Source organism: Lytechinus pictus, chromosome 7 (genome assembly GCF_037042905.1).
Source record: "Lytechinus pictus isolate F3 Inbred chromosome 7, Lp3.0, whole genome shotgun sequence".
NCBI classification, from domain to species: Eukaryota; Metazoa; Echinodermata; class Echinoidea; order Temnopleuroida; family Toxopneustidae; genus Lytechinus; species Lytechinus pictus.
The window spans coordinates 25,007,729-25,035,634 of record NC_087251.1 but is presented as its reverse complement, the minus strand read 5'-3'; the positions used below and the strand labels follow the sequence as shown (position 1 = coordinate 25,035,634).

General features: G+C 35.9%; 2 protein-coding genes across 3 annotated transcripts; one reads left to right on the top strand and one right to left on the bottom strand.

Annotated features, from left to right (window-relative positions):
* The first annotated feature begins 6,110 nt into the window (after positions 1–6,110).
* On the top strand, positions 6,111–13,658 carry LOC129264691 (multifunctional methyltransferase subunit TRM112-like protein). Of its 2 annotated transcripts, none has more exons than XM_054902608.2 (5): positions 6,111–6,353; positions 10,155–10,256; positions 10,857–10,949; positions 11,561–11,666; positions 12,137–13,658. In XM_054902608.2, the coding sequence occupies exons 1-4, from the start codon at positions 6,255–6,257 to the stop codon at positions 11,660–11,662; spliced, it is 396 nt and encodes a 131-aa protein (XP_054758583.2). In that variant the 5' UTR covers positions 6,111–6,254; the 3' UTR covers positions 11,663–11,666; positions 12,137–13,658. The 2 variants fall into 2 exon arrangements, with proteins under 2 accessions (XP_054758583.2, XP_063958382.1); XM_064102312.1 differs by having other exon boundaries at positions 12,088–13,658.
* A 4,391-nt stretch (positions 13,659–18,049) lies between these two features.
* LOC129264692 (protein c-Fos-like) lies at positions 18,050–27,509 on the bottom strand. The gene is made up of 4 exons (XM_054902610.2): positions 25,694–27,509; positions 24,451–24,920; positions 21,214–21,321; positions 18,050–20,362 (listed from the first exon to the last, which is right to left on the bottom strand). Exons 1-4 carry the CDS (start codon positions 25,758–25,760, stop codon positions 19,310–19,312), a joined length of 1,698 nt encoding a protein of 565 aa, XP_054758585.1. The 5' UTR covers positions 25,761–27,509; the 3' UTR covers positions 18,050–19,309.
* Positions 27,510–27,906: the final 397 nt, after the last annotated feature.

Genomic DNA, 27,906 nt, shown 5'->3' with positions numbered 1-27,906 from the left:
TGACTCAAATATTTTGCTGGTGCCCCCCCCCCCCCAATGCCGTGACTCACGGTACGCCACTTTACATGTACATGCAGTCCCGGGGTATTTTGAGTCTTGTCATTCTAGGGGCACCAGACAAGAATTTGCACAATGGTAGTGATCTATGGGGTAATGATCTATGGGGTTTCAAAGGTTAAAGGACAAGTCCACCCCAGAAAAATGTTGATTTAGATCAATAGATAAAAAATCAAACAAGAATAATGTTGAAAAATTCATCAAAATCGGATGTAAATTTATGACATTTTAAAGTTTTGCTTATTTTTCACAAAACATCAGTTCTATGCACAACTCAGCAACACGCAAATGAGAGTCAGAGTCGATGATGTCCCTCACTCACTATTTCTTTAGTTATTTATTGTTTGAATTATTTCAATTTTTACAGTTTTGACAATAAGGACCAGCTTTACTAAACCATAAAATGGAGGAAGAAAACTTATTTCACCTTCCAATGATTTCATATAATAGAATACAAAAGAAACAGTGAGTGACGTCATCAGTCCCCTCACATACCGACCAGGATGCCTTTGTGTGCATATAACCGTTTTGTGAAATTTAGCAAAAATTTAAAATGTCATAACTTCTTATTTTACATCCGATTTTGATGAAATTTTCAGTGTTATGCTTTTTGGATTTTTCTCTATTTGTTTAAATCAACTTTTTTTTAGGGCGGACTTGTCCTTTAATTTCATTAAATCGATATGCTTTATTTTATTTGAATCAGTTATGCCACTTTAACTGCATTAAATACAAATTTGGCCTTAAGTCTATAGGCCTAAATAAAGCCCTTTTACTGCAGCTTATTTTTTTATTGAGCCATTCTGATCAAATGCATAAATTTAGTACAAAGTGTTTTTTAATTGTTTTTTAATCTCTTATGTTCAGTTTGTTTCCTTTTTTTATTGTTCTTTTATGGAAATTACTGGCAATAATTTTTCAATCATTAACGAAAAGTAATAGTAAATGAAATTCTTATAAAAAATGAAGTTTACACCAATATAACAAAGGAAATAATATACATCGTGATATTTGAGTAAAGTATTTCTGTGTTTGCCCCCCCCCCCCCCCGTGGCATATGGTACCTGTTTTCAAGTCTGTTGTTGTTTGTTGGAAATTAATGGCGACCAGTCATATTTGACTATTACCGCCAACTCGTTAGGCCAACTATTATTTTCTTGTTTTTCTTCGACGTGTCCTTTAAAATCGTTCCTCTCCTTCTTTCTTTGTTTTTTTTTCTAATTATTATTATTATAAAGACTATCGTATCTTACAGGTTACCACATGATCCCGTCCCTTCTTACGACACCGTCCAGACATCGTCCTATCTCTCCGGTGTAGACAGGGGCTCCCTTTGGGATACTCTATAGTCTTGAAACTCGGAAAAGAAATAAAGAAATAAACTGTTAAAGAGTCTTTTCCCGTGAAATGATCTCGCATATACCAATCAAATACATGTATGTCCGTTTTGTTTTGTAAAGAAAAAAGATAAAATTTGATATAGAAAAAAGATAAAATTTGATATGGGGAGGTTCGGATGATTCGAAATTTATGGGGGCATCCAAAATGAGGGCTTTAATAAATGAGATGGCACATTGTTAAATCAAGGTTGTAAGTTATATGGACATGGAGATGGTGTTAGTAAACAAGATATATATATATATAACACACATGCATATACATATTTTTTCCCTTTCTTCCATTTCTTCATCTTTATTCCTTTTCCTTTAATTTCTTCTCCTTTTCTTTCCATTCTTCTTTTTTTTCTTTTTTTTCTCCTCCTTCCTTTCCTTTTCCTTTCTTTTCCCTTTCATTTTCTCTTACTTTCCTTTGTCTTTCTTTTTTTTCTCTTCTTCTTTTTTTTCAAAATGGATAATAACCGGGGATAATAAGCTCTACTGAATACAAAGAATATAACCTAGACTAGTATCCCGTAATTAGTAACCAACTGGAATAAAATTATTGGAAATGGTTTTTTGACTGATTTGAGTAGGTATGGGTGTCAACATTTACCCAAAAAAAGTTAGGAGGAATACGGGTTGGGGAAAGTGCTTTTTTTCAAGGTCAAAGGTCAATGACCTTTTTAAATATACTGTATCATGGTAGCTCCCAGATAAAATATTACAGGTTGGTGATCATGGTGTCAAAATGCACAGATTCTTACAAGAAGATCAAATAAAATCAAATCAAGTACCTACAATGCTCATTCACCCATGAAATTCAAGGTCAAAGCCTTTCAAAGTTCAATGACCTTTATTACATTATATACCATATACGGTATAATGGTATCTCTGAGATGAAAAGGTTTCAGGTTGGTGATCTAGGTGTCAAAATGCAGAGGTTCTTACAGGAAGATCAAATAAAATCAAATTAATTACCCAGAATGCACATTAAACAATAAAATTCAAGGTCAAAGCCTTTCAAAGGTCAATGACCTTTTTTCTACATCATATACCATATACGGTATAATGCTATCTCTCAGATGAAAAGGCGCAGGTTGGTGATCTTGGTTTCAAAATGCACAGATTCTTACAAGAAGATCAAATGAAATCAAATCAAGTACCTACAATGCTCATTCACCGAATGAATGAAATTCAAGGTCAAAGCTTTCAAAGCTCAATTACTTTTTTTTACATTGTATACCATATACGGTATAATGGTATCTCTGAGATGAAAAGGTGCAGGTTGGTGATCTTGGTGTCAAAATGCAGAGGTTCTTACAGGAAGATCAAATAAAATAGAATTAAGTACCCAGAATGCACATTAAACTATAAAATTCAAGGTAAAAGCCTTTCAAAGGTCAATGACCTTTTTTACATTATGTATCATACTGTATAATAGTATCTCTGAGATGAAACGGCACAGGTTGGTGATCGTTGGATCAAAATTCCCAGATTCTTACAGGAAGATCAAATAAGATAAAGTTAATCACCTAGAATGCATACTAACCCATAAAGTTCAAGGTCAAAGGTCAGTGACCTTTTTACATAGGCTATATATCGTCTAAAGGTATCTCTGAGATAAAACGCTGCATGTTGGTGATTTTGATGTCAATTCAATTTTTGCAAGAAGATAAAAAAGACTCAAAATAATCATACAGAATAATCCAATATCCAAAGTCAAAGGTCAAAAGTTGATAAATATTTATATATCCATGCATGATTCCCCCCAAAAAGAAATTAATCCATTATATTCACATTTTATTTGTGAATAATAGAAAGAAAGATAACTATTTGTAATGAACACTTGGAAGTCTAATAATTTCACTCTGAAAGAAATAAGGATAAAAAATGGCCATGGAAAATATATTTAGGAGTTAAAGGTCAATCAACTATGTCAATAGCGTCAGGGAATTTAAGTAAATAGGTCGATATAACGTGATTGTGGCATGTAGGTATAGTGATTCTGATGGGAAAAAGACTGACCTGCGTGGAAAAAGAACACAAATTTAATAGTTGAATCCTTGACCAATGATGATGTCAAAATACAAGTTCGAGGTACAAATTGGATCAAATAGCACTTTTTCTTATAATATACTGTAATGCATTGACAAAAGTGTTTAAAAAAAATCATGTGTGATATAATTTGAAATGGTGACAATGGTGAAGTTACCTAAAGTAGCAGCATTTAGATATGCATTTTATAAATCTAAATCAAGGTACTAATTTCTCTGTAGCAATAGGTCACTAACCTCAAATGCTACAATCAATACTATAACACTATAACTTAATCTGTAAATGGAAAGGATAGGCCTAAGTCTCATGGCAAGCATCATCCGAGAACATTTGCATATAGCCAGGGACAATGACGAAGAATTAAAATAAGGCAATCATTAGAGCTGCAGCTTTTTTTGTCATAGATGAAGTTAAGTGTCTCAACTTCAGCAAAGAGTAATTGGACTCTTGAAAACCTTCTGACATTTTCAAGACTTTGATATGGCCCATTCAATGAAAGCCTAACGTTCTGTCAAGGGATATCAGACCAGGATCTATATTATTACTGATAATTGCACAGCTTGATTCTCAAGAACTGGAAGTGGTGCTATGAGTTTTGTTAGGTCGATGGATGTGTACTTGTAAGCTATTATCTCCTTTTGAATGGCATTGTTATATGCCTAATTTGTGCATGCTAACAATCAGTTTTCTGGACCAAAAACATGATCCTTGTACAAACTGATACCTAGTAGAAATAGCATCATGGGTGACGTACGGCAGAGAGCAGATATGAAGGTTTGTCTTGCAGCATTAGCATCACAAGAGATTCTGGCAGCTCGCAATGAACTGATGAAAGGTACTAATAATACGGGAATTTACCTTTGTTGAAGTTGATATATATATAATTTACTACATGTATATGACAGAAGCTGCAGCTCTAATGATGGCCTTCATTTCATCATCATCCCTCTGCTGTTTGGAAATGCTCTCAGATGATGCTTGCTGTGACATGAGAGTTAGACCTGTCCTATCCATTTTCAGAAGATTAAGCTAATAGTTTATAGTATTTATTATAGCATTGAGATGAGTGGCCTATCGCTGGAGAGAAAAGACACGACAACCTTGATTTAGATATAATGATGCATTAAATGCTGCTACTTAAGATAAAAATCATTTCAAATTATATACTTGATTTCATGTATTTTTTCAGTGCTTTTGGCAATGCATCGCAGTATATGAAAAAGTGTTATTTGGTTATCAACTTTTTAAACTTCATTTCCACTGATATTTTGGAAAGGGCTCATTGACCTCTGACCCCAAAATACATTCTCCATGGCCTTCATTATTTCAGACCGAAATTATGAAACCTCCATGTTTTCATTACAAATTAGCCATGGTTATTTACATATTATTCAGATATAAAATATGAACACAAAAGATATTGTTTTGGGTTATTTTTACATCATATAGATTATATATTTCTTCTGATCTAGGATTTCAAGGGTGAAAGTTTATTCTTTATACTTATTTTAGTGTTGTTTAATCTTCTTGTACAAGTCTTTGGATTTTGGCACCAAGATCACCAACCTGCGGTGTTTTATCTCAGAGATACCATTATTATCATCTAATGTTAAAAAGGACATTGACCTTTGTCCTTGAATTTTATGGGTGAATGTGCATTCTCTATGCTTAATTTTATTTTATCTTCCTGTAAGAATATGCGTGTTTTGACACCAAGAACACCAACCCGCACCGTTTTATCTTAGAGATACAATTATATAATATGGTATATGTAGTATAAAAGGTCATTGACCTTTGGCCTTAAATTTTATGCGTGAATGTGCATTCTAGGTACTTAATTTTATTCCATTTGATCTTCTGGTAAGAATCTGTGCATTTTGACACCATGATCACCAACCTGTGCTTTTTCATCTCAGGGATACCATTATACAGTATGGTATATAATGTAAATAGGTCATTGACCTTTGAAAAGCTTTGACCTTGAATTTTATTGGTGAATGTGCATTCTAGGTACTTAAGTTTATTTCATTTGATCTTCTTGTAAGAATCTGTACATTTTGACACCATGATCACCAGCATGTACCTTATCATCTCAGAGATACCATTATACGGTATGGTATATAATGTAAAAAAGGTCATTGACCTTTTGAAAGGCTTTGACCTTGAATTTTATAGGTGAATGTGCATTTTAGGTCATTAATTTTATTCTATTTGATATTCTGGTAAGAATTTGTGCATTTTGACACCATTATCACCAACCTGCGCCTTTCCATCTCAGAGATACCATTATACAGTATGTACGAAAAGGTCATTGACCTTTGACCTTGAAAAAAAGCACTTTCCCCAACCCGTATTCCTCCTAACTTTTTTTGGGGTAAATGTTGACACCCATACCTACTCAAATCAGTCAAAAAAACATTTCCAATAATTTTATTCCAGACTCAGAGAAGAGAGATATATTATTCTAAAACAAACAGAACAATGACCATCGTCTATGTGGCCTCATACTCATATAAAATACATATATATACACAATTACACACATATGTATCTATATGAACAAATAAGTAATTAGATACTAATCAAATAGATATTTTTCTCTATTTCCTAGTCTGAGGTATAGACTAGTTTATGTATCCCATCGTGCATTACGGTTTAAATATGGCAGCCCCCATGTCAATTGAAATGTAATGCATGCATGCACGCAATTACACGCGCATTACCATTAGATACAAGATTTCGCATCGTTGTCGTTGACGTTAGATGAGATCGACAGTAGTTAGGACAATGAAGTTACTTACACATAATATGCTGACTTCTCATGTCAAAGGAGTGAAAAATGGATACCCTTTAAAAATAGAGGTAAGATACTAAGTCAAGACTAAGATCTGAAGTGAAGATTAAACAGTTAAATAAGATTAAACAGTTAAAATAGATCTAACTTTATTTTTAAGTACCGGTAGGCCTAGACCAAAAGCTTCGGTCTGTGTTATGTTGGTTGTTCAGCTGAACTCCGTTGGCTTCACTCACCAAATACAGAGACCGAAGTTCTAGCGCGATCTGTACAGGGGACTCAATGGCCATATGTTTATGTACTTAAGATCGGATAAAACGAGGAAGTGAATTTGCGCGACAGCCGAGGTAAGTCACTGTTTTTGTTCCTTTTAACTTGATTTTTCTCCGTTTTTTGGCAATTGATGCCAAGAGGGAATATTAATTTGCATTTTGGTCGCGTGAATTTTCAAAATTTTTACTCATTAAAGACAAAAATTGAAGAGCCCCGACGGGGGGATTTTGCATTGCAAGTCCCCTAATGGTGGCTGCACGCTAGCGAGCCGTCTGTGTATGAGGAGAAATTAAAAAAAAAAAAAAATGTTAAAAAACTCCTCGAAACAGAGTAACAGACGGCTGCCAGCTGTCTACGGTAGGCCTAGAATAGATCTAACATTAAAGTTAGAACCTAACGTTAGTTAATAGTAGTGCAGACACAACTGTATTTTTCCAGTAGATGCGGTATAAAGGTATTAAAGGCATAAAGACTAAGTTTTAAGATAAGAATATAAATTTCAGAAAAGACAGAAGTGAGACTGCATCAGGGTGACCAGATTTCACAAAGTGAAATACAGATTACAGGAGAATCGACAAAGGTCAAAGCACGCTGCACAAGCGGATCGACCGAGGCCGAGCCAGGTCTTAATAAAAAGAAGATCAACAAAGAAGGCTACACTGTACACAGACACAGTGTTAGACTTGTAAGTTGTAAAAAAAATAAACAATTGGAAGGGAGGATGAACGAAAGAATGAAGGAGAGAAAGAAAAGAGATGAATTGAAAGAAGAAAGAAAGAAAAAAGGGAAAATGCAGGAAAAAAGGAAGTTAGAATAAAAGAAGGATGAAATAAAGAATAACAGAGATTAAAGGTTTCCGTCATTCTTTGAATTGAAAAAAGAAAAAGAAAAACTGAAAGAAATGGAAGATGAACAAATGTGTGAAAGAATTAAAAAATAAAGGAGAGAAAGGAAAAGGGTAAGAAAAAAGGAGGAAGCGGAAAGAAAGAATGGAGGAAAGAAAAATGTTTCCTTCAGAAAATGAAAAAGAAACAAAGAAAGAAGAAAAACAGGAAGGGAGGGAAAGAAAGAAAGAATAAGGGAAAATAATTAGAAGGGAAAAATTAAATAAAGAATGAAAGAAAGGATGAAACAGAGGGAGGAGAGAATGAAAAAAAAAGTAATGGAACTAGTAGTAGTAGATTAGAGAATGAACAAAGATAAAAAGGAGAGGAAGGGAGAAGGAAGCAAAGCAAAGTTTAAGGAAAGAAAATTAATGAAGTAAATAAAAAAAGTAAATTTAAAAAAGAAAGAAGGAAAGACAGAAAAATGAACAGAGATAGAGAGAGACTAAAAATCAGGAAATAAAGATTCATGGAATGAAAAAGGGGCAAGAAGAAAAGAACGAAAGAGGAAATAGTTCAAACTTCTATATATATATTTTTTTTTATAAAAAAAACCTAAAATGTTTAAAAAATGAAGGAGGCGCGATAGCTCAGTCAGTAGAGCGGGGGTTTCGGATTCCGGTGACCCGGGTTCGATTCCCAAGTGGTGCGCTAGTGCCCTTTGGTAAGGCATTCATCCTCATTACCAGGTCCCTCTGAGAGGACCTTAAGCCGATGGCCTCTGGTTACTTGCTCACAGGCATTCGTGCTTTCTTAGCAGTCAGGTGAAAACCTCGGTATAACAATAAAATTTCAAAGTGAAACATTGTCAAATTTAAATATTAGATGAAACAACGCAGCATGCATCACACACAAGGAATCTCTCTTAGGCCCATCCCATTACAAGATCGCATCGATCACAAGACTCAAAACAAGAGCTGAAACAATACTAGATCAATATAATTATGAAAACTTGATAACTTGTTCCTCTGATTACATCACCAAATCAGTAATATAATATCATAATAAAAATTCCCCGCCGATTTTGTGATGATTTTGGTGGAAAAACTGTTTATCATGTGAGATTGTTTGCACCATTGAGAATCTGCTCCGATCCACCATGCCGAGCTAGTAGCCTGCCACACATTCATTTGCAATGTATTCATGGTGTTGAGTTAGCAAGAAAATCACCGCAGAACTTGCACAAGTTTACAGTTATCGATTTTATTGTTATCTCTGCCCCGATCTCTGCTTCGTCATCTGTTGGTTATTTGATGAAAATTCTCCACTTTTAAATATATTAACTATATTTTGTTCAATATTCTGAAATACGGGGACAAATAGGCATCCCGTGAAGGATTTGTCGGGACGCCGGGACAAAGGAGCAAAATACGGGACGATCCCGGGAAATACGGGACGTCTGGTCACCCTGGACTGCATGGAGTTGGACTGAGTGAGACTGAGAGTGAGACGTCTTCTAATTTTGTAAAGTATTACGTTAGAACTAACGTTAGAACTTTTAGAAGAACAAAGTTAGGCCTAGCCAGGAGGCTGAGTCCTGGTAAAGAGTAAATATCATTCACCAACGTGTGTTTACTCTCCACAGAGCTCGCCGCCAGCGCCAGGGATTGCGTCCTATTCATATACGTATAGTCTACCGCGAAAAAAAATGACCGGGGTATACTATAGTATAGGGTCTATCTGCAGATCTGTGAATGTAATTGAAAACATGGTATTACTATTGGTAAAGCGCTTAGAAGTTAAGAGATGTCGTTCCGATGTAGAAGTAAGCGCTGGACTATATAAAAGCGGAATGAAAAATTGTTCCCAGGGCCCGCCCCTGTTGGAAGGATGTCACCAGCACGGATGAAACAAATGGCGGTGAATCTGGACTGGTGACTTATTTTATTTCATGATGATGATAATGCCAAATGGCATGGCAGTAGATCAACAGACCAGTACATGCAGTTAGTAACTAAATAAGAGGTGCGGGTGGGATTGTTTTTTCACATGTTCAGTGAGGAATAAATCTTTGCTTGACATGACAATGAGGTGAAAATGAAAATATTTCATATTTCATATAATGAAATACAATATAGTGAGTGGGTGATGCTGTCAGTCCTCTCATTTTATGCATACCGATCAGGCCAGGATGTGCATATAACTGTTTTGTGAATTTAAGCGAAACTTTAAAATGACATAACTTTCTATTTCTATGAAAATTTTCAGAGTTATGCTTGTTGGATTTTTCTCCTTTTATTCAAATCAACTTTTTATTAGAATAGACTTGTCCGTTTAATTGCTGTCATCCCATAGTTGTAATACGATACCCCATGATTAATGAACCATCCACTGGATTGGTATTGGCATTTAACAGGTGAATGAACCTTTTTTTAGATTTCTTGTGAGGAGAAATAATAATAAAAGAAGATAGTACTACTAGGGATGATTCTCATTTTCAGACCGGTGCCTCTACTGTAAGAGCCAACCGTAATTTAGACGTACAATTAATTTTCTGTAGAATGCTATGCCCTCTATGTTGTTGCATTGAATTTGAATTTCTAAATTAAACCTATGAAAATGTGATAATATGCATTCAGCGAAAGAAAATCTTTGAGTGTTCTTCATCTGAGCTGAGGGACTGATACTGCACAACTGTTCTCAAGAAGCAAGTGCTTATTACTGTTCTCTTTGACTTTGTAATACAGTGTATGTTCATGTTTGCTATTACAGCCTGAAAATACAAGGACGCTGGAAGTTGAATTTAACCCAGACTTCATCGCTAGAATGATTCCAAGAATAGACTGGACTGCCCTTTATGATACAGCATGCAGCGTAAGTCGTTTTATTTCATAACATGTCCAATATCCATTATGTTTTTCTTTTTCATATTTTCACTTATCATTTTCTCTGCAACCAGAAAAAGATGTAGGCCTACCGTATCATACTCACGTTTTTATACTTAATGAAATGATGAAAACCTGATGATGTATTTAAATAGTGCATACATGTAGTATATATGTTTTATAACCCACTCATATGAATGATTTACAAGAGGATACAGATCTTTTGCAGTTCAAATACTGTATTAAAGAACATACGTATATCCTGATGTGACATACATAAGAATTAATCATTAATGGTAACAGTCCCTGAGTCAATGCACTTTCATAGAAGCAACCACATGAAGGTTGATTGCATGAAAATAGAATATTGTTATTCACTACTTCTAGAAAATATTGGGAATTGGGTGTATTATGATTGTAATACATTTTTTTTGGCAAAAATTAATGTTAATGTGAAATTTCTTTAAATTTCTTTCTTTCTTTGTTGTTGTTGATATTTGTATTATCAATGGCCTCTTTCTTTTCACTGTGTAAGTTTGCATAATGTAGTTAGCCTACAGTGAGCATATGTTATCAATATATTTTCCAGCTCAATGTGAATGGTAACCTACCTCCTCAACTGATAGAAAACTATGAGAGTGATGAAGAATTCTTGAAAGAAGCTCATAGAGTGTTGCTAGAGGTAAGTTTACATAGCACCAGGTGTAGGTATATTAAATAACCTGGACCAACTGGTTAGTTAATGGCAGATAAAGCTAAATACGAAGCAAACTTCGAGGAATGATTGTGCAACTAAAATAAGCTACGGCCAAGAGGCCAACACCAGCTGGCATATGTACTCTTTAAACATCCATAATATGATTAGAGCACCGACATAGTTCATATCTAATTCATTCTAATTCTTTAACTGAAAAATTCAGTAAATAATTAAAATCCAGACTTTGAATATTTTTTTAATTTCGCTTGTATTATTTCCTTTTGAGTTCCCTTTATATAGAGGGAAATGATCTTTCTAATATTTTTCATAGAATGTTGTACATGTGTGAGCTATTTGAAATATGTTTGTATTGTGTTTTCATTGTTTAACAAGAGCACAGTTTAATAATTTTACTGATGTGCATGACTTTGCACCTGGAACTTTAACATTTACAGTGAGAAGAAATATTTCTTTCTTGCATTTCATTATATGCCTTTGTTTAAGTACAAGTATACATATAAGTAAGCTATATATTTTGTGCCAACACAGTTTTAATTTTGAACACTCTTATATGCTACTGTCTTCTTTAATGACAGGTTGAAATAGTTGAAGGTAATCTTGTTTGTCCAGAGTCTGGAAGAAAGTTTCCTATCAAGAATGGGATCGCCAATATGCTTCTCAATGAAGATGAAGTATGACAAGGTCAGTGAATGCACATCAAAGATAATTTATATTGAATATCTCTTGAACAAAGTATGAAACCTGCAGTTGGGACTAAAGGTGTGTTCAATGTCGGTTTCAAAATTTAAACGGCAACATGAATCATGATTGATCCATTCCCGGTCATAAAAGTAAACGTCTTCCAGATATCATCCTCACATATTATTCTAAGTCTTTCTTCAATGATATGTTCCATTTTCAGTGCTTGAATTTTTTTTCTAGTGAAATATATTTTATATATTTGTTTTTAATATATTAGATGTGTCAGGTCTTCCAAGTAGTACCTAAGTACTGTATCATTAAAGATACAATCCAAATTAAATACAACTGTGATAATGTGGCTAACCGTGTACAAAGAGTAACAATTGATTGTCAATATTTCTTGTATCTGTTTATATTACAGAACCAGGATTATCCAATCATGTATTTTTGGTAATTGTCTTTACTTGCAGAACAGCGATACTCAACTGTACAGAGAGCATTGAAAGTACCTTTGCGCAGCCGTTAGAAGCTCTCTACATATTTTTTCAGAACTGCAGGAAAAGAATTGTTAACAGAACTTAGTGGCTGTTTTTTTATGTAAAGGCACACACACCATCAACTCATCCCACCATGCTTCAATGTAAGTTAAGGCTTGCACAGGAGATTGGATAATTTCATCTACAGTGTTGTGATGGGTGTTGGTGCTGTCACAACACCCTATTTGAAATGAGGATGGTGTCTTGTAATGGAGTTCAGAAAATATTGCACATTTCTCACAGCTTGTGTTGGGTGCCGATTTGAACGCCATCTGCAGAACTGGACATTGCAGCTTAATAGACGTATGATCTATCTGTACTTTTCCCATATATCAATGCCCAATTCCTTGGGATTTAGAAAATTGTGATTTTGAGTGTAATGCTAGATGAAAAGCTGGCTATTCTGAGCTGTCAGATACAAAGGTGTGCATTCAATTGCCTGGTGATAAGGGCCAATCAAGACCATTGTTGCATGTACACTTTGCTCCAAACACAGGGCAGGAACCAATCAAAGTTGCTCTTTGATATAAGCACTCCACTGCAAACCTTTATAATTAGTTTTATTAAAAAGTAATTTGGGTCGGCCATATTATAAGGAAATTCTCTTCTTCTTGGCTGCTTCCCTCTCAATGCTTTTTTTTCTTGTAAACTTATATGTCTTTGACGTTATGTATTCTTTGTTCCTCATGTATTTAATCATATTACGTTCATTTAAATGCTTGAAAGAATTAATTAAATTATGATACAGAACCCTAAACTCCTGGTCTTATACATGTATATCTTTGTGTCAGACCAGTACACAAGTAGTCTTGTTATAATGTTATAATGACTCACTACCTACAAATGGTTATTAATGTGATATAATATGCAAAAGTGAGATCAAATGGTTCATTGCCATGAAAGAAGGAGACTGTAAAATTGTAATCAAAATGTCCTATTTCAATAGTACTCTGGCTTATCAATCTAATTATAATCAATGAATCAATCAATCAATATGGGCGAATTAACTTTTCCAACAGTTACAAACAAATTTACCCTCAACTGTATTATGAATAGCATCCCCCCAAATAAAAAGGGTTTTCTGAATTACTTCTGTTTACATTAGGACATTTCCATAAAATAATCAATATTTCCATTAAATAATCTACAGTTTTGTACATCCGACCTCCATTTTCTTGAGTTTTACTTCACTTCATGAACTGACCAAGTCATGGCCATTTGAGAGCATTACAGACTGTCAAAAGAACCAGAAATCAGAGACAGAAAATTTCATGAAGGTCCCACATTTAGGGGTCGGACGTGCATATTTCATTGAATTGCCCATTAGCTGAAGTTTAAATGTGTATATGTGGAACATTTCTGCTATAAGGTATAAACATTAATTGTCACTGCTATGTATCATTTGAAATGTAGTCAAAATCACAAAAAGATTAAAAATCACACTTCATTTTCTTCATATTCGGGTCTAGTTTGGTTGTATTATGAATTGCTTTATAAACAAAAAACCTTGGTCGAGAAGTGAAAACTTTTCTCATGCTAGAAAGAAAGCAAGTGTGGTTCAGTGGTGCATTCTAAGTTCATAAATCACTAATAATGCAAAAAAATAAGTGAAATGCAATTATGAAAATGTGAAAAATTTATTATAGTCCAAGGTTTATGCACAACTTGGGGTCCATACTTGTATCTCAGTTTGGGCATGTAATCAAAGATGTGGAATTGAGATGATTAGTGATACTAGAAAATATAAATATATATAATATATATATATATTTTTTAAAAAAGCTCTAAACCACTCTATACATTTAAAGTAGCACAATAAAAAAAAGAGGGTTGTTTTGTTTCTTTTGGTGTCTCTGACTCCTAATCCAGATTTTCATATACATATTTTTGAGAAGCTATGTATTTTTTGTGGATATTTTCGTAGTAAAGAAAAGCATGCCGTTACAATCAGTGCAAGTAATTGTACACATGCGCGCACCATCAAAATGTATGATTATACATGTAGTAACAAATAATGATAATAATAGTCACTAGTGCACCTCAGAATAAATTATCTCTAGATAGATGGCAAAATATAATCAGGATATAATTAGTATTTTCATTATCCCGATTATTATAAAACTTCATGTATTTAATATAGGACTAAAGAGCAATGCAGATAAAACATTTTTTTTGCCTTTCTCAAAAGCATAAGTGCCATGCCAGGGGGGGGGGGATAGAACTCCAGACTTCTATGCCTGCGATGAAGTAGTCCTTTGCCAGGACTGTTCTGCTTTTCAGTTGATCAATAACACAATCCTCGACCTCTACGCCCGAAATGAAAACAGCCCACGATTTGTGAGGGGATAGCGCGATCACTGGGGATGGCGCGCAGGGGAGAATGAAGCAAGGGGAGAGAAATAACAAGTACACCGACGTCTAGAATCTAGACTAGCGATGAAGCTGTGGAAGTGCCTTACAGCCCTAGACCACTCCACCATGACATCCCCACCTCTCCGCTGATCAATGCAGATACTTGTATAGCCCCCTCTATTGTTGAGATTCAACAATGGCAGTTGCTCATGCAGGAAGCATGCTATTTGAGTTCATGAAAGACATAGTAACATCACGAGATACATAAGAAGAAGAAAAGGCATTCGTCCATATTAAAAAAATAAATAAATGAATACCAAAATATATACATGTACCTTGTATAAATTTATGAAAATAGTGGAAATATTGTGTTATACTTAAAAGGACACCTCCAATCTGCCATCAAATGGTCAGCAAAATAAAAGGAGTTTGGGAGAAAGTGAATCAATATTAAATTATAAATGAAAATACCCTTCATCATGACAAATAATAACCTTTTGGATGGTTTCCCATTTTCTACAAAATGTGTGCCATATTTTTCACCCATTTTTCTTGCAAAATAAAGGTCGACTGTATAATGTAGTGATTGGTAATGTGTCTTATTTTTGTATCATGTTTTCAACATGAATGTTTTCTTCTGATCAAACCAGTAACCATAATCTTTTTTTAATATTTTATTTGTTTGTTAAATTATTTTATTTATTTTGCTTGGGGGATATCATTAACTTGTCAACCCCTCCCATCGTAGTAATCACCGTTAACAAATAAGATTTACTTAATATGGTATCCATGAAGTCTTAATAAAGAGGAAGATTAAGTTCGGAATTATTTGAAAATATATTTACAATATGGTATTGTGGTGTCTTTTCATTGTCTTCGTATATGTTTTCATATGAGTAAATGATCTCTTCTCGTGTAATAAGTAGATTTTGTTTATGTATTTTTTATTTTACTGTACAAAGGCAACTGTAAATATCAACAGGTAGCTTGATGGATTCAGATTGCAATTCACATACGAGTTTTACCCCTCAGAATGGCACAATCGTATTCACATCACCAAGGGCGGAAAGCTCTCCCCAAAGGTAGGGGGACCAGGCATTGGCGGCGGAAGCCAAAAATTTATGGGGGGATCGTCCTCCACCTAAAATTTAGGGGGGGGGACACGTCCCTCCCGCTTCCGCCGCCTATGGGACCAGGGGCTGGAAAATTTGACAACCCCCAAAAAAGAAGAAAAAAAATAGGTTATCACCCCTAAAAGGAAGGTCATCTCGTCCAAAATACATGTTTTATTTCCATTTTGAATGATGTATTTCTTTCCATCTTAAAAGACCAAAAATAGTAGGGGGACATTTGATATTGTGTCCCCCCTACTATTTTGGGAAGGGGGACGCGTCCCCCTGGGATTTCCGCCCATGCACATCACTGATGTCCCCCACGGAAATATAGAATTCCGTGATTCCCCACATTCAAGATCTTAATGACTAGACCTATAACGACCAAGAGATGGCAGCATTTGCGCTTGTGTGTCCATCCCAGCTAAGACCAAGAGTATTTTGTATTAACCGAAACTGAATTTGCTCATCCTCATCTCGGCTCTCTCTCTCCCGGGGGGGGGGGGGGGGGCAGTCAAATGTATAACTGTATACACGCGTGGCCAAATTATTTCCAAACGAGTTTTATGTGTGCAAAATAATCCCCTAAACAAGTTTTTCGCGAGCTCCATTAACACATTTTGGCCCCTAAACAAGTTGTCGCCAGAATATGATCTCTAAACAAGTTTTGTCTTGCTAACAAAATATTCAAATATAGACAAAACTATATTCATGGGTATTGCTTACCCCCCAGTGCAGTTATGGTTAAAATACCACAATCAGGAAGAACCTGAACACTTCAGAAACGAGGAGGAAAAAGCTTTGGGAAAAAACATACCCTAAACACGTTTGGCTAATCTTAGAAAAAAAAAACTTTGGAAAAAAACATACCCTAAATACGTTTGACCCCGCGATTGACCATTGACCAGTCTTTCAAAACCACCCTTATTTTTGAAGAAAAAAAAACCTCCCCTTCCCCCCCTCTCTCATCTCTCTCCCAAACTCTCGCCCACACCCCTTTTAATAAATTATTTGTTCACATACACTTTTCCCATGTTTAACACTAGTTTTCTCTCGGACCCCCTTTTTTATTTTGCATGCATTCACTGCTGGCATAAAACATCCTACATATCATGCCTATAAAATATTGTATGGTTTCTGATATTTCAGATCGTTTATTCACAGGCTCACAAATAACATATACAGCCTTTTTTTAAACTATGCACAAAATATGTATCATGATAAAAATAATACGAATGTGATCATATTGGATTTAAAAATTTCAATTCTTAGAGCAACATGCGTTTTCCTGAATTAGAAACCGTTCGTAGTTGCTTAAATGCTCACAGATTTTTCTTTCAAATGGCACATTAAAACTAGTTCTTAATTTGTTATATCAAAACTATAACTACAATTATCAATCGCTTTTTTATGTGATACCTCAAAGTGTCTATGTACAGTGGAACTGGTAGCACCTACATCATTAAAATGAATGCCTTGAACTTAGATCCTACTTCTGAAACACTTAATAGTTTATCAAAACAACAAATTTGCTTCAAAATTGCCACATGGTTCACAAATCTCAGTTCTTAGAGCAACATGCGTTTTCCTCAATTAGAAACCCTTCTTAGTTACTTACCTCTTAACATGCCACATTTATTTGTATTAAAAACACTAATTGTTGTTAATTAGTTAGTGTACATTTACTAATGGCATATTTAAACTAGTTCTTGCTTTGTTATATCAAAACTATACAATTATTAATCGTTGTACTAATAAGTGTTTTATTATTAATTGTAGGCTTATTTTGTTTATATCAACTTCAAACAATATTAAAGGAATAATCATGAAAATGTTGTTTTATGTGTACTTAGTGTTAGCACCTTTACAGCATGTAGAAAGAATACCTCAAATTCAGGTTCACCGATTATGAAAATTGCTTTTAATTATGTAACTGAAAACCGAAAGAAATACAAATATGATCAAAGCTCCTGATGAGAGGTAGACTGTGAAAAGTTCCTTATCAATATGTAACAATTACATCTTTTAGTAGAATAAAAAAAGGTCACTTCAAATTCAAGAAAATAGCACATTGAAATGAGAGTACGAAGTGAAAGTATATAATTTAATATATATATATATATATATAATTACCAAGTTCCAAATAAGATAATCCAATCATATACACACATGCCACGTGGATTTAAACCGTGTTAATCCTTTCCATTACAGGTCGTAATTGTTCAATTTAAATGGAGGCATGAAAAAAAGGTGCATCATGGTTATCTCAGAGAAGCTTTGGGAAATAAGAGATTCAGAAGCTTAAAATTGTCAGCTTTCACTTGCATCCGCTAGCATTCTTATGAAGGGGAGGGGGTTCCATAAAAAATTGTCTTCGTGTTTTCTATCATTAACTTTCTTGCGTGCCAAATTATGACATCACTTAAAATTGTCTATTTTTTTTTACCATAGCTCGCTTCTCTCCCTCGTATTTTCCTTTCGGAAAGACAGCTTCATATCCAAACTCAGTCTCCTGTTTTTTGTGTTTTTTGCCTCATTGCCTCCATTATAGAATATGATTTTATTTAAAGACAGGGTCATATAATTTCATTTTTTATTGAAAGACAGAACCTATAGGTAAACATACATGTATAATGTGTATGATTCGATTTCTCATTCAAAGTATTATTGATCATATTCCATTAAATACATTAAAAATGTCATAGCTGAGTATAATTATTATCAAATTAATAAACATTGAATGCATTTTGCATATATCTGATTACAATAAAAAAGAATCTTGAAGAGTATTTTTTTTTTCAATCTGCATGGATTATTCAGCTTATAATACACTCAGTTCATTTGATGAAAAATAAACATAAAAATATGCTTTCTGAAAACATTACAAATACGACACATAGATTCACACTTTGCAATAGATAAGCAATACACGACGTACAGCGACTGAGATCGAGATACTGATCAGATATTTCAGCTGCTAAAACATTCGGGGCAAATCTCTCTCTCTCTTTTTCTTTAAACCCAGGGTTACTCCAAAACCGATTTCTCCCGAATAAATTTGAAACGATTCTGCCCAAATATGGCCTGATTCGGATGGACTCGGAACCTATTCGTCTCCGATTGGGGGAGCTCCCCGAATACAAAGGAATTGGTCCCGATTAAGCGCAGAATCGCCAAGAATTGACCCGAATCAATTTTGGCCATTCCGAATAAAGCCGAATGCCACCCAAATAGTGGCAAGAATCGAACCGAATGTGGCCCGGTAGCTCTGATTAGAGCCGAATGACGACCCAAATGTTCATTGGCGATGGTTTAGCGCGTAAGAAGGTTCACCAGTCTTTCTTAAAGTCGCTCTTAACTTACGAACAGCTTTATGAAACGGCCACAGGAATCCATCTAAACAACGTGATTAATTCTCCAATTATGTATGAAAGCATAATATGGATTTAATCCATTTTACCACAAACAAGAAGATACGACAAAAAAGAATATTGACGATCGTGATTAGATCAAAAGTGCCGTATGTGCGCTGTCCATTCTTCGTTTGGTCAAAACATGCACCGAAATAACATTATACATCATCAGTATATCCCGGGCAAGGATTTGTAACTCTGAAAACTATCAAGAATGCTACACAAAAGACCTATTGCACTATATTTGAAGGTATACTGATAGGCGATGTGTCATCAATTGTTCCGTCAAAATCGCCCAGTGAGACTCCAAGCAAGGCTGATAATGAGAGAATTTCGGATGCATCACGATTGGGGTTGTCCACTCTTGAAGAAACTAGGTTTATTCCCCCCGCTTCACCTTGAGGAAAATGAATATCCAGCAAAGGCTGCTGGTGTTCAGTGTAGCCATCACCGCTGATTGACCTCCCTGTCGAAGGTAAGATCTGTCCGCTTTCTGCAGTGCATTCTGCGTCGGCCATCGATACGTCTGCCGAAGCAGATTTGGTACTAAGATAACTGTCAAGGATTGTCGAGTTGTCCGCAATGTTCGGCAGAGAAAAGTCTGAAGATAGTAATGGATCGCCACCAAGATATTGTTGGACGAACGATTCGGAAAATGGGTCGTTGTTGTCATCTAGCAATTCAGGCGTTGGAGGTACGACCGGATGGAAATCTGCAATGTCTGGCATGGTGAAGGCATCGGTAATCATTGTGGAACTACTGGCAAGAGAAGCGATTGGCGAGCCACTGGTGCATTCCTGGAAAGTACTATGATCTACAACTGTGGTCACTGGAATAGAGCTTAACGATATGGTAGGAAATACGGGTGCATCCATATTTACACTCGTTGGGGTGGCAGGAGTTGAGGGTTCCGTGCAACTGTGGCTATGAGTTGTTGACGGTGTTGGAGGGAAGCATGATGATCCGTAAGACGATGCCGACTCTGCCATTGGCGTTGTCGCTTCCGTCTTTGCTCCGATCACCACTGTCTCGCTCAAGGCATGCAAATCTTGTATGGTTGTCTCATCCGTATCCTGGATGAGAAGTGGGACTGATATCGATTCGCCAGTTGAGTCTGTGATCTGGATGATTGATGAAGGGTTGGTGATCGGTGGTGATGCCTGCTGCATCATACACTTTGAGGAGTGCATGTCAAGGAGGAACTGTAGCTGGCCTCTTTCTGTTTCAAGCGCTTTCATTTCTTCTCGAAGCTTTGTATTCTCTGTTTCTAGCTGCTGTGCTTCCTTCAGCGGAAAATAACAGAGAACATTAAGTTAATAGACTTATACACAATTTTACAGGTTTCGAATTCCTTATATGCCTCTCATACATTACGTAACTTGGTATAACATATTTTGTGCCATTCGTTTTGATTTGTGTAATACCTGAAAGCTAATGGGGCGCTGCAAGAAACTTCCGAAGTAATCTGAGTCCCTAAATCATGTTCTGGAATCATGTGGTGTAAGTCCACGCAATAATTTGGATTCAATTGCAATCCATCTCTCAACTCTCTTGCAAAGCTTCATTACGCTTGATTTGGGGACTTACCATTGATTTTTAAGTTTCTTGCAACGCACCATATCAATCTAGATGTACATGTATATATACGTAAGAAAACGAGTTAACATGGGTAAGTTAATGTTTTTTTCTGAAGCTTGCATGTTGCCATCTCCTTCAAACTGTACGAAGTTAGAGCCAATTATTATTCACGGTCAATATAAAAATATATCCATACAGCTATATAGTTGTCAACTATTTCATTAAATCACAATTGGATGATAACTCGGCCATGGAGGATACAAATTATTTTTATATAGTATCTTGGAAACAACACAGATTCCTTTGTATTATACAATATGCATTTTTACGGGTTATTTAAAGAATTTCGATCTACTAGTATTTACTATTTTTTAGTGGAGGGTGCATATTGTTTAATATCTACCTTTTGGTTTCTTGCTTGTGAAAGGCCAAATCCAATATGTTGGTTTAAAACATACAGGGGAGGGGGGGGGGGGTCATAGCATTTGATCATAGCATTTGCTATTTCTTTTGAATCGAATGCAATATAAGAAATATATAGTATAGCGGTACTCACATATACAAGTCGTCCCACAGCATCCCTCTTTTTACTACGACACTTTGAGGCAGCATCACGGTTTCTTTCCTTCTGATGTCGACGTCTTTCTTCTTCTTCTGGGGTTAGCTACATAAAACATAGAAATAAGGGACAATAGAATTTAAGAATAAATACAATATGAAAATTCGACGAAAATTATAATATGTTCAGGACAAAGTATATGCAACAATAAAGGTTATGAGATAAAATATACATAAAAATATGCCCACTAAAAGAAAATTGAAGTTGCTGTTTTTCCTGGTATAAGAAACATAGATCTACGGGATTTGAGCAAGATATTTTTTTAATGAGGAGGGGACCATTCGTTTGCAGGGGGTGACTGCCTCCTTTGATTTTCAAGTACTGGAGAAAAAAAATTAAAAAAAGGGAGAGGAGAAAAGATAAAAGAGAACGGTATGGAAAAAAGGTCTGGGTCATTATAATTCTTTAATTGAGAAAAAATGAGATATAAACTTTTATCCATCCGCTGGTCATATAAGAGCCGCCTAAGGATCGCTAGTCATAAGGGTCAATAGAGGGTCGTTAGTCATAACAAGGAAAAGGGTTCACTATTCAGTCATAATAGTAGACATGGTAGAAGAGGTTCGATAGAAATAATAGCAGAAGAGGGTTACCGGTCATAATAGTAGAAGAGGTTCGATAGTCATAATAGTAGAAGAGGGTTGCTAGTCATAATAGTAGAAGAAGGTCGCCAGTTATAATAGTAGAAGAGGGTTGCTAGTCATAATAGTAGAAGAAGGTCGCCAGTTATAATAGTAGAAGAGGGTTGCTAGTCATAATAGTAGAAGAAGGTCGCCAGTTATAATAGTAGAAGAGGGTTGCGATTCATAATAGTAGAAGAGGGTCGCCAGTCATAAGAACAGAAACATGTTACATTTCGTTGATTAAAATACGCTGAACTTATATGCCATTAATATGTTAATGTTATTATTCTTTTTCAGTTTTTTTTATCGTTATTCCCCTCTAATTTCTTTCACTTTTCTATCTCCTTTTATCTTTCTTCTGCATTTATATTCCTTCTTTATTTCCTTTTTTCCGTCACTTTTTTTGCTCGGCCAATAGTGTGGACTGCCGCTTCGAGTCCCCTGGATCCGCCTATGGAACCAGGATCTTATTCTAAAGCTGTTTTTCTATATGATTATCATAATTTGTTTTGCATCACCTCTGCCTTGCATGGAAGTGAGAAGTATACCGAGTCGCTTTGACCCACATCAATACGTATTTTTTTGGGGGGGCTCGCAATTTTTTTTTCAATCTTACTGTATGTTTTCCATATAAAAACACACATAAATTAAATAATATCTTTAACCGTCGACGGAAATATATTTGTCCAGGATTGAAAGGTGGGCATTTTTTCTATTATGATTAGCGACACTCCTATTATGACTAGATACCCTTTTCTCCTGTTATGACTGGCGACCCTCATCTACTATCATGACTAGCGACCCTTTTCTACTATTACGACTAGCGATTCTCTTCTTCTTATGACTACTGACCCTTTCTACTATTATGACTAGCGAAAATTTTTATGCTAATACGACTATATAGCGACCCCCTTCTGTTATGTTTAGCTATACTCTAGTGGGTTTATGAATAGCGGTCCTTATGATTAATGAACCCTTTTCCTTTTTGTCTCGCCCACCAGAGGTGAAGGCGAGACATATAGGGATCCAAATGTCGTCCGTCCGTCACAAACCTAATGACACATAACTCCACAACCGTAAGTCGCTTTTCAACCATACTTGGATGGTAGATGGACTTGGGGGACGTGCATGTTATGCTGCAGTCGGAGGTCACATGATTAGGTCAAAGGTCATTTTCAGGTCAACATTAAAGTTTACGCGCAAGTCTCTTATGACAAGTGTTATTCCATCCCAGTCATTTCACAATGAAGTTTCGATGCAATTCTGTTGCGTGCCCTCGCAAATCACGACATTTCTGGTGATATTCATAAGTGGGCGAGACACTAAATCGCTTTTGCCTTGTTATGAGTATCAACCATCTTTTAGTTTCATGACTAGCGATCGACCCACTTTGTTGATTAGTTGCGATTCTTATGAGTAAATGGCCTCATGTCGATTAACGTCCCTCATCCCGCATTATGAATATCGCACCTTGTGACTTATGGTACTTAGAGTATGACGAGAGACCTCACTTCCATTTTATGATTAGCGAACCTTCGAGTATAGGAAATTACACGTTATGAATACCGGTCCTAATGGCTAGCGGACTTATCCCATAAGGCCGCCCCTGTTGTCTCCTTTTTTCCATACACACTTAAAATGTTGGGCAACATACTGTCCACTGGGTTGGGTAATGTATGTTGGTAAAAAAATATATATATTCTGGACAATTATTATCCAATTGAGCAAATTTATTAACCCAATTAATAGTTTTTATTACCCAATTTAGACAGATTTAACCAATAGTTGTGTGGACAGTATGTCGCCCAGTGATGGTTAATAATTTGGCATTTTTGCCCAACCTTTTTAAGAGTGTATATACCTTCAGACTGTATACTGTCTATTGTCATTGTTGTCAGTCATCACGATTAGCTTGACAGTAACAATACAAAACATTTTAACGCCGAACGGAAAATCCCACTCGACCTGTACAGACCACTCGTCTTTGATGATATACAGAATACAATACGTTACATAATAGCTAGCATTGATGACGTCACTTGTATTGTTAACACCTCAAGCACTTCAAGGTAGTCTCGCGTTTCGCACGTTTCTTTTTATTGTCATTTACCACTCGTGGGATGGAAAAGCGTATCAGCAAATGCTGTTTTTCGTATAGGGGTTACCTCGACATCGCTATACACCCATTTCGTTTTCGTTAAGCTTTTTTTTTAAAAGATAATCATATACTGGCTGGGTATATTTTTTGTCTTCCCATAGTCGGGGAATTCCTTCTCAATATGTGTTTTGAAAATGCATGAGACGATAGAGGAGAAACAAAATAATATCATAAGTTGTAGAATGTTATGATAACACTGTGCGCTCTAGTGTGTTTTTGGAGGGGGAATCAATATCGATTACTTGTTGGTGCCTTTCCATCCGATATGTTGACCTTAATTCTACGGTAAAAATTTTATGGACGATTGATTTCCAACATAATATAAAGCACTCCGATCACAACTACAGATTTTTTCTTCAAACATCTTTTTTTTAGCATATAATAGATTATCACCTTGTCTGGAAGTCGTGGAGTAAAATCGACTCTGACATCGGGTAACCCTCTTGTCTTTCTCCTCGTAATGATGGCATCCTTGAGCTCCTTCTTAACAAGAGGGGTGATGTCAAAGTTCACCCATTCAGCCGTACTACCGCTTCCTACAGATGCGACGTCGCTTTGCGAGTCCGACGGCGAGGCGGCATCGTCTGACAGCGTGTCGCGGGTCGACGATTGCGAGTCGCTCTCCGTGAACGATGGAAGTCGATGTCGATATGGTCCTGGGTAGCTTGGCGTGGTGGGAGGTCCAAGTGGTGACTGGGAGGCAATAGATGGCGATCCAGTGGGTATGATAGGCGTACCCGGACCACTTAAAGGAGTACCGGGTGTTAGTGGGGTGGTGGGCGGGGTATTACTGATACTGCTTGATGTAATACTAGCACGCTGTGGACTGGATTGCCCACTTCCTTTCATCATATCTTCTAAATCTGCAGGGATTAAATATAGAAAATAATTAATGAATAACACCTCGACAATAAATTTTTGACAGTTAAATTGCAGGCTATATATATATACGAACTTTGAGCAGAATCATAGTCACCAATCGAAATATAAACCGAAAATTCAAATTTCATGAATATTGAAAAACAGTATAAAGCGTAATGGGCCCCAAAATAGGGGCAATTGTTCTAAAAAGAGTGCGAGAAAGCGAAGGGAGCGAGCGAACACGAATCTCGAGCTTTTTTACACAAAAATCGAATTTCGTGATAGATTTTAACCTAATATTCAGAAAATAATATGACTTTCCATTACTTTTTCTTTCCTTTTCTCCCTTTTATTTCTTGGTCGTGGAAGTTTTTTGGGGTCCATGGCCTCCCAAGCCCCATATCTGTAGACTGAGAACACATTTTGAAAGTATAGGTCGTTAAGTTGCCGCAAACCATTCACAATGATTCACACTGTCGACATGCGAGAATGTGTACCTAAACTAAATAGGTAAAAGTTTACAAAATTGATAATCCGTACCCGGAATTGTATAGTAAAGAAATTCTTCATTAATCATCAACAAAACTAAAATCTTATTTACTTTTACGCCTTATAATCAATTATGGATGTGGTATATCCGCATTTGTGTAGAAACGGTGGACACATCCCCGGAATATAGATGTGATATTTCAAGTTTTATTTGTTTGTTTGGTTTTTTTACGCCCTCGCTTTTGTAATTCTCCTGATGGAGGGGGTATTTAATTCATTGTTTTACCTATAGATAAAGTGTGTTGTTCCTTGGGTGAATTGTGTTCGACATGGGATTTCGAGTACAGCCCCATCGATTCCTGCTGAGTGATTACAGTCCAAGGTTCAAAGCTGTATAAAGGAGGATCAATATATTGATATTATGTTAGAAGAAAAAAAATCATGTTGGCAGAATTATAGTTAAAGCACATAAAAGGGAGTTTTAAAAAAATCAAAATCACATGAAAGCTGTCGGTTATTATCACATTATGTTTTAGGCATATTGATCTCTCTTTCAAAATCAATGCAGAAATCTTTCACGGTAAAAAAAAACAATACCAGCTTCACAAGTAACAACAATTCGTTACCGTGGTTACGAATGCCAGGTGGGTTAGTGGTTGAGCAATAGTAAAAAAAAATAATAATAAGGACCTGGATGGAATTAATGGATTTTTCTGAAGCTCTGTGGTCAGAAATTTAGCTAAATGGAACATACGAGTTATCTCTCCAATCACTTTTCTATTAATCGAAGCTCAAGCTCATGCTTGCTAGATTAGTTAATGGCTTCTAAAACAGTCACAGAAAATGTCAAAAGAACAATTTCGTTACGACGACATAATGAAAATCACAAATTTCAGATAATGCTGAAATCAGTGATAAAATGTACTTAGTTAAATGTCATGTGGACGGACTACACTCTAAAAAAATATTGGGTAAAAGCGCTCAATGAGGGTAATTATGTGTCCAGCCAACATTGGGCATTTCTTTGGGGCATTTTTATTTATCCAGCGTGATGAAAATTTGCCCATTCTTAAGTAATTGCTGTTTATTTTTTAACCTTATACTGGACAATAATAATTATGTTTCCCGCATCGGGTAAAATACTGCCCCCCAAATCGGTTGGACACATAATATTACCCTCGTGGTGGTAAACATTTTACCAAATATTTTTACAGTGTACATCATCATGACCATATACTTATACCGCAGTAATAAAGCTATATAAATTATAGCTACCCCCAGATAGTAATGTCATAAAGATTTTCGAAGCCTCAAGAAACCATTGATAAATAGATTATTTTTATCAATCACAATGTATATCACACCCATAATCATGACATTTGAAATGTATAGGTTGACTATCATTTTCCATTCCTTGAAAACCGGGAGGGGTCGAAGTGTGGAAATTTTTTATCTCAGTCCTTCAATTCATGGACCTACTAGAGTAGTAGGTCCATGTTCAATTCAACCACTGACAACAATTCCACGTGCTTTTGCGAGATCAGTTCTAAAAATAAACCACAGGTAAACAACACCGTCGGATTTGACAGGTTCATTCATGGTTTTATTGGACGATGTCCAAAGAAAGACGAGAAACATGACGTCATCCATGTCCCTCCCATCCAGGATGCTTTGACTGTCCTGAAAACTTTCCGCACCGGCAATGGAAAAATGATGTCATCTTTTGGAAGGAACGAGTCATTGTACCAGCACAATACGTTAATAGTTTTACTACAAGCACACTCGACGCTGCTGGTGTACTGAAACGGATAAGCTTGACGTCACAATGAGAGATTACATGGTTGCTATGAAGAGCTATCAGACAGAAGCACGGACGACACGATGACGTCAAACAGCCCGTAGCAACGATAAGCTCGCTATATGCAAATGTTCTTAATGTATAGTCTATTGTATCCAGCAGCTAAATACGCGGGATTTTTGAGTCGCCCCGCTCAGTAGCCTGCTTGCTCACGTGTATAAATGCACAATAAACAATCGTTTCCATATTGTTACTCAAGGCATGGGCAGCAATTGTGTTTGTGAGCAAATTTGAAAATACTACCATGTTTTTGTTTTTATTCACTTTCCAACGCATACTACTCTTTATTATTATTTTTCTTCAAACTATAAAGGTATATGTATAAGAAGTAAATCTGCAATAACAGTCATATAAATACAACTATTACATTCTTGATGTAATACTACAATCCGTAGTATTCCATAAAAATAATGATCATTGATAGAGAGGAGCAATACAATCACAGCCAAGAATTTACTCATCACTTTACGGGAGGGGCGAGATGAATCACTATGGGCGTGAAAGGGCGCGTATAAAATTTACCAACAAATTTATGATTCTCATACAATATGAACAATAATGGTGTGTCAATATCATTAATATTCCTGCATTTTTAAAGAATCACTTCAATGTTTGCTATATAGCACACGCCTACACATATA

What these genes read in the sequence shown, in the direction of transcription:
- LOC129264691 (XM_054902608.2), top strand. Translation starts at nt 6,255, where the DNA reads ATGAGATCGACAGTAGTTAGGACAATGAAGTTACTTACACATAATATG. An exon ending in GATACCCTTTAAAAATAGAG is followed by an intron (nt 6,354 to 10,154) that starts GTAAGATACTAA and finishes TTGCTATTACAG; the next exon opens with CCTGAAAATACAAGGACGCT. An exon ending in TTTATGATACAGCATGCAGC is followed by an intron (nt 10,257 to 10,856) that starts GTAAGTCGTTTT and finishes TATATTTTCCAG; the next exon opens with CTCAATGTGAATGGTAACCT.
- LOC129264692 (XM_054902610.2), bottom strand. Translation starts at nt 25,760, where the DNA reads ATGGGGCTGTACTCGAAATCCCATGTCGAACACAATTCACCCAAGGAA. An exon ending in CTCCACGACTTCCAGACAAG is followed by an intron (nt 21,322 to 24,450) that starts GTGATAATCTAT and finishes TGTTTTATGTAG; the next exon opens with CTAACCCCAGAAGAAGAAGA. An exon ending in CTGTGGGACGACTTGTATAT is followed by an intron (nt 20,363 to 21,213) that starts GTGAGTACCGCT and finishes TTTCCGCTGAAG; the next exon opens with GAAGCACAGCAGCTAGAAAC.